General features: G+C 38.8%; 1 protein-coding gene across 1 annotated transcript in view; it reads right to left on the bottom strand.

Annotated features, from left to right (window-relative positions):
* The window catches only part of LOC107101801 (breast cancer anti-estrogen resistance protein 3 homolog), a 38,587-nt gene extending 33,261 nt beyond the window's left edge, over positions 1 to 5,326 (bottom strand). Inside the window, exons 1-5 of the mRNA XM_015400858.1 lie at positions 5,177 to 5,326; positions 4,868 to 4,959; positions 4,622 to 4,739; positions 304 to 333; positions 164 to 222 (exon numbers count right to left, since the gene is read on the bottom strand). Coding sequence (XP_015256344.1) covers positions 164 to 222; positions 304 to 333; positions 4,622 to 4,739; positions 4,868 to 4,957 — 297 coding nt within the window. The 5' untranslated portion in view covers positions 4,958 to 4,959; positions 5,177 to 5,326. The remainder of the gene's footprint in view (positions 1 to 163; positions 223 to 303; positions 334 to 4,621; positions 4,740 to 4,867; positions 4,960 to 5,176) is intronic.
* Between the last annotated feature and the right edge of the window lie 1,166 nt (positions 5,327 to 6,492).

Here is a 6,492-nt window from a genome sequence, read left to right as displayed (position 1 = left end):
TGTGTGTGTTAAATACAGAAATGGGACACATAACTGAGAGTGCGCCTTTTAGTCCGGTGCGCCTTATGGTCGTGAAAATACGGTAGATGAATTACATTTTAAAAACAATATATTGTATGACTTTTGTGACAGCATCTGAGATTAAAATAAATTTTAACCTTACCGCATCAGATGATCCCAGGGAATATTTTCGACTGACTCTGCGCTTCACAACCTGATAATCTGACAAGGAAAAAAGCCATTAGGTAGGTTTGAGACTCTGGGCTCGGCCGATATATTTCTTTCAGAAGGAAGCATACATACCACTCTCATATCTGTCTGGCAAACAGGAAGCTGTAACAGAAGAGAAAGAAACAGCTTGTTTGTTACCGTCTTTTTGAACTGAGCCAGTCTGAATTTTATATTTACTTTTCACTTACAAATTCACAGTGGAAGAAGGAAATGTATTTCTAAATGTAAACTGTCATTTGTATTTAAGGCATTTGACCTCCTTTAAAACCAACAGCTAATAAACACCTAACGAAATGGTTTGATAAACCTGTTTATCGTGCTCTGCAGAAATGATCTCAGTAAAATTTTGCATTTAAGAATAATGCAATCATTTAAAATCTTGAGAAAACAAGCCCTTTGAAAGAGATATTTAAGTAAAACTGAAATTAAAGCAAGAAGACATAAAACCTGTTAATGAAACCTGTGTTGATGACATAATATTCACATTTTATAGTTTTTTTTGTTCTCATAGCCAATAGAATTCTATGCTTTAATCAATTATTGTATTTACAATCATGTAATTTATAACACCTACTTTTTGGGGATTTCAGTAAAAGACAATAAATATTTATTTAACATAAACTAAAGCTGATTTAAATTTTTTTCATAGCCGGCAGTGCATTAAGACTACCGTAGTATGAAAAGATGATAAGCTAATAGATTATTTGGGCTAATAGCCTTTAGCTTACTAATTTTTGTTGGAAACAACTTCATGTATGTTAAGGTAGGTATTCATTAGCTTTCACAAAATCCCAGTGTGCACATTTTCCTATTGTGAATAATTCTTAATAACCCAGGGACTCGTTCAGTAGAAGCATTGGATGCAAGTGGAGGGTTTGCTGCAAAGTCAGTAACTTGATGCAACAGCGTTTCATTAGCATTATTTTGGCAATTTATATTATAAATGATAGCATTTTTCAATAAAAAATATTGGATTAGACAATAAGTTGACTTTAATTTTACAGGCAATTTGTACTGTAGAAATAATTTATTTCTTGTGTGGATAAAGTGGCTTTAAGATCATACAGTGCTGCTATATCTATGAACTGAAACCAAAATATGTCTTATTCTAGTAAATGAGGAAAGCCTGTGAAAAACTTCTCTCTCCATGATGACCTGCAGTAGATTGTTACAGGTTGGTCAGAGGCAAAGAAAACTCAGTTTAATTTTCCGTTTTAAGGGCTCTAAATCATAGGAAATTTACAATGAAAAGTTTAATAAGTTTGAAACTATTTCCTTGGAGACTAAGGCATAACTTCTAATCAAATCCTTTATTGTCTTGTTCACTACAATCTTGTCTATAATTTCCCATTTGGCTTTATGGCCTCTAACACATTTCACCTTATGACCCTTTAAACTAGAGTTTTTAAATGAGTTGCTGTATGGGCCGGTAGGTGAATCATATGCTAAGTTTGGAAGTCCTAAACACAGCTGTCGTGAGTTTGGCTACTGGCACAAACCAATTGCTGCATGTCTTCCCCTCGCCCATCCACTTGGTTTCCAGTTTTTTAATTACAAATAAAATACAGAGGTTGCTTGTTTTAGTGAGCACATTGAAGATACATTTTCATGGGAAAGTCATATCTGATGTTATTGTGCTTCAGTATTTGAAATTAATTTCAGAAAAAGTTACAAACAGTACAAACAATTGATGCATATCATCTGGAAGCTATCAAGGATTAAAGAGTTGTTGGACCCTTCTGTTGCTGTACAGTCAGGAATAAAGAACACGGGGTGTTGAAGACAGCTGGAGTTGACAGAGATAAAAGTTTAAGAAATAATAAAAGCTCCAAACTTCTCCTGTTTTAAAAATACATGTATGTGTCCCAACAGTCTATTAAAAGTAGGAACAAGTCACGTTAGAAATCTGTTGGATAATATCATCTGTTAACATGAGTCAGGATATCACCAGTGAGTCATTGTGTGCTGCTTCTCCAGGCAACACTAAACCAGTTTATAGCTCAACCTGCTGTAGGCTTTTATAAAATGAGGAATAGCTGAAACAAATATTGATTTTGAAAGGGGTGCAGTTTCAGCGAGAGTTAAAAAGCAGACTGCTGATACTTCAGATGGCCATTAAATCTTGACAAATCTTCTGTACAAACCTCTACATCTGCTTTTCCTCCATCTGGTCAGTCTGCCTGTAAACTTGCTGAGCAATGCTGTGTGTGTCAGATATGATGAATCTCGCTCATTGCTCTGTGCTCTATGATTCTCCCTTAAAAAGCTGATCATGACCCATAAAACAGGCACTTAATTACTTACAGAACATTTTGTCCATATAGAATCACAAGCATTAATGTACCTTTTTTATGATTTCATGTGATGAAGCAACACAAAGTAATGCTTTAGCTTAAAATGGAAGAATTCAGTTTCATATCTTCTTTCATATTAAATATAAAACAAACAGTACAAACATTTGCCCTTTATTCCCCCCAAGTCCATGTGTTTGTACAACAACCATTTGCTAAGATGGTAGCTGCAAATCTTTTGACAAAGGCCTTGAACTGATTTTTTCTCCCAGAGTCATGAATGCTTGGACAAACTTCTTTAACAACTCACTTAAAATCACAGATTTAATTTAGAACATCTGCGAACAGCAGTTCTAATGTCTCATACAAGATATTCAATTAGATGTATATCTGACTGTTGGCTTCTGTCTTCTGTCTAGTCTACAACTGTCATAGATTTGCCATACTCTTTACAGCTAGTTTGACTAGACAATGTTCTGTAGGTTGTTTAAAATGTGGGATTATCTATTTTAAACCAAGATGTTCTTTGTAATTTTCCTTGGAGAGGTTCACTGTGTTATTTTCCTGGTCCTCTTGAGACTTTTTTCTAACAGACTCTTAAGACCCTCATAGATCACCTGGATTTATACTGACATTAAATTAGACAGACAGTTTCTAGATTAGGCAATCAGGGAAAGCTGTTTGCAGTATGTTTTATCAAGCGCTCCTAGAGAAACTGTTTTCCAATATTTCTGTAAAATAATTCAATTCATCCATCCAACCATCCATCTTCCTCCGCTTATCCGGGGTCGGGTCGCAGGGGCAGCAGCTTAAGAAGGGAGGCCCAGACTTCCCTCTCCCCAGCCACTTCTTCTAGCCCCTCAGGAGGAACCCCAAGGCGTTCCCAGAAACATAGTCTCTCCAGCGTGTCCTGGGTCTTCCCTCCACTTCACCAGGGAGGCGTCCAGGAGGCATCCTAACCAGATGCCCGAGCCACCTCAACTGGCTCCTCTCGACATGGAGGAGCAGCAGCTCTACTCCGAGTCCCTCCTGGTTGACCGGGCTTCTCACCCTATCTCTAAGGGAGAGCCCAGCCACCCTACAGAGGAAACCCATTTCGGCCGCTTGTATCCGCAATCTCGTTCTTTCTGTCATGACCCAGAGTTCATGACCATAGATGAGGGTAGGAACGTAGATCGACCGGTAAATCGAGAGCTTTGCTTTTTGACTCAGCTCTCTCTTCAACATGACGGACCGGTACAGCGCCCGCTTCACGGCAGACGCTGCGCCAATCCGCCTGTCGATCTCCCGCTCCCTTCTTCCCTCATTCGTGAACAAGATCCCGAGATACTTAAACTCCTCCACTTGGGGCAGGACACCCCCCCTGACCCGGGGAAGGCACTCTACCCTTTTATGGCTCAAGACCCTGGCCTCGGATTTGGAGGCACTGATCCCCATCCCGGCCGCTTCAACCTCGGCTGCGAACCGATCCAGCGAGAGCTGCAGATCACGACCCGATGAAGCCAATAGGACCACATCATCTGCAAAAAGCAGAGACGCAATCCTAAGGCCACCAAAACGGATCCCCTCAACACCTTGGCTGCACCTAGAAATTCTGTCCATGAAGGTAATGAACAGAATCGGTGACAAAGGGCAGCCCTGGAGGAGTCCAACTCTCACCAGAAACGAGCCCGACTTACTGCTGGCAATGCGGACCAGACTCTGACACCGGTCATACAGGGATTCAATTTAATTCAATTCAGTTTATTTATATAGTGCCAATTCACAACACATGTTATCTCAAGGCACTTTACAAGTCATTCAAATATGACTCTTTAACTTCTCAAAAATGTTTTTGGCATTGACATTCATGTTTTTAATGTGAAAACATTTGGAAATGTTCAAAGGGTTATAATATGTCCACAAAACATCTAAGTATTATCTTGGTAATAGTGGACAGATTTCTTATTTTAAGCAAAAGTTAGATTTTTTTTTATTATATATCTGTATATTTTGGGGGTGTAATTTTTTTAATGGTTTTAGGTTAAAAAAAAATACAAAAACCTTTTAAGCAAAACTCGTTTTCACGAATAAGTTTGTGTGTGTCCTTAGTGCCTGACCAGAAAGCGGGTCCAGTTTGTGTCGATCCTTTGAAAGCTGAGCGAGGATTGTTTCTCTGTGTGCTGCATCTTCTATCCCAGCATCCTTCAGCTCTCCATCCGTAACATACAGCAAACCCTGAAGAGAGACAACAATAAGAGCCAGCAGAGGAATTAAACCGGATTGAAGTGAGGATTCCATCTCAGCAGAAAAAAAAATGTACATCCCAGCAAGCAGTAACAGATACCTTTTGAACCTTTACATACCTCTAGACCATAATATTCACTCTCTAGAGTCTTGGTATACTGTGGCAGTTCAATCTGTCTCAGCCACCAGGCGATAGAGCGATTATTCATGTCTGAACAAACAGAAGAGAAAGGAAACTGATTACATACCAATACAAATGCTAACACACACACATGCTTTGACATGTTTCCACGCAAAAGAGTCTCTGAGAAAGACAAACGAAGGATTAGACTGACATCATCTTACTTTTAGAAAACATTCAATCAGACACTTAAGGAAGAGGTCTCTGTACTTTTTGGCTTTCAGGAGTAACATAATGTAACACCTACCTGTTTAAACCGTCCACTGTTGGGTGTTTCAATCAAAATATAAAATCTCTCTATGAGCTCCCTGCGAATATTTTTACTTCTTCTCCTATTTTCTTCCTGTTTTCTTTTTAACTGCTCCCATCTAACTTATCCCTGTCATACAGACAGCATTACTTTCTCTTTGTGGTTACAGTGGAGGCCTGCTCCCCCCTCAAACCGGCAGGGTCACCCAAAGGCCAATCAGATTGAACAGTGGGCACCCAGCACCCCAAAGAGATCAGCAAATCACCATGCAAGGATTAGAATAAGCTCCTTGGAGGTGGAGAGAGCAGGTATAGACATGTCAGCAGGGGGAGAAAAACAGGAGGAAGGCTTTTAAACGTTAGACTTGTCAGCATGTCAGGTCAGAGACAGGTATGCATCCACACTGGTGTGCCCTCCAAGCTGTCTATTTTTAAGGCAGTAGAAAATGACAGGGGAATGCGGTAAAGCTGCAGGAAAAACTGTTCTGTGTAAGAGGGACATCTAGTGTCATTGCTAACCATTGCACAGACCATTTATCTCATATTAAGCAAGAGGCTCAATATGCCCTGGACAAGATAATAGGACAGACGTTGTGAATACTCTCAGACCTAAGGGCAATTTCAATAACCCACCTGCTTCTTTTTAGAATAGTGGAGGAAGCTAAGAAACATTAAAGGTATATTGGAGAATTTTCACAAATTTTTGAAAAGACCCTCGCTCTCCACTTAAAAAAAAGTGCATTTTTAGCCTCAACCATTTGAAGCTGCAAAAGGCACACTAGGTACTTATTAACTGTATAAGTGAAAAGGATGTAGGAAAACTAGGTGAGGTTTTTACTTTAAGGACCTGGATTATCCACCTTTGTGTGTAAAACATTTAATGAGCTAAATAATATTGAGAAGTGCAGATTAACTGCAGTTATTATTACCCGTTTATGCAAGCAGATTTGGCATTTTAAAGATGCTTTTGACTTACCAACATGGGATTCTGTGTTCATTAGACCTTTTTGTAATTCTTCTTTACCTAAACCTTATAAAAATGTAACTTCTTAGTAAAAATGATAATTAAATTCCATCTTGCCAACAATTTTGCAATAAATAGTAGCTTTTTTTATTCTCTATTCCAAGTTCTGTACTATGGCAGTACAGAACTTGGTAAAACTTACTTTTAAAGATATTTTTGAAAATATGTAAAGCTACAGTGTCGGACTTCAGAATACAGCAACATCATAGCGACTCTATTGCAGCCTCACTTGTCAGTCAAATGTTGTGCAAATCACTGTGGGGTCCTCAGATTTGATAAATACTTACAAA

This window comes from Cyprinodon variegatus, unplaced genomic scaffold (assembly GCF_000732505.1).
Source record: "Cyprinodon variegatus isolate N-32 unplaced genomic scaffold, C_variegatus-1.0 Scaffold1155, whole genome shotgun sequence".
Classification (NCBI taxonomy): Eukaryota; Metazoa; Chordata; class Actinopteri; order Cyprinodontiformes; family Cyprinodontidae; genus Cyprinodon; species Cyprinodon variegatus.
The sequence above is the reverse complement of the archived record's forward strand: the minus strand, read 5'-3'. Positions and strand labels throughout refer to the sequence as shown.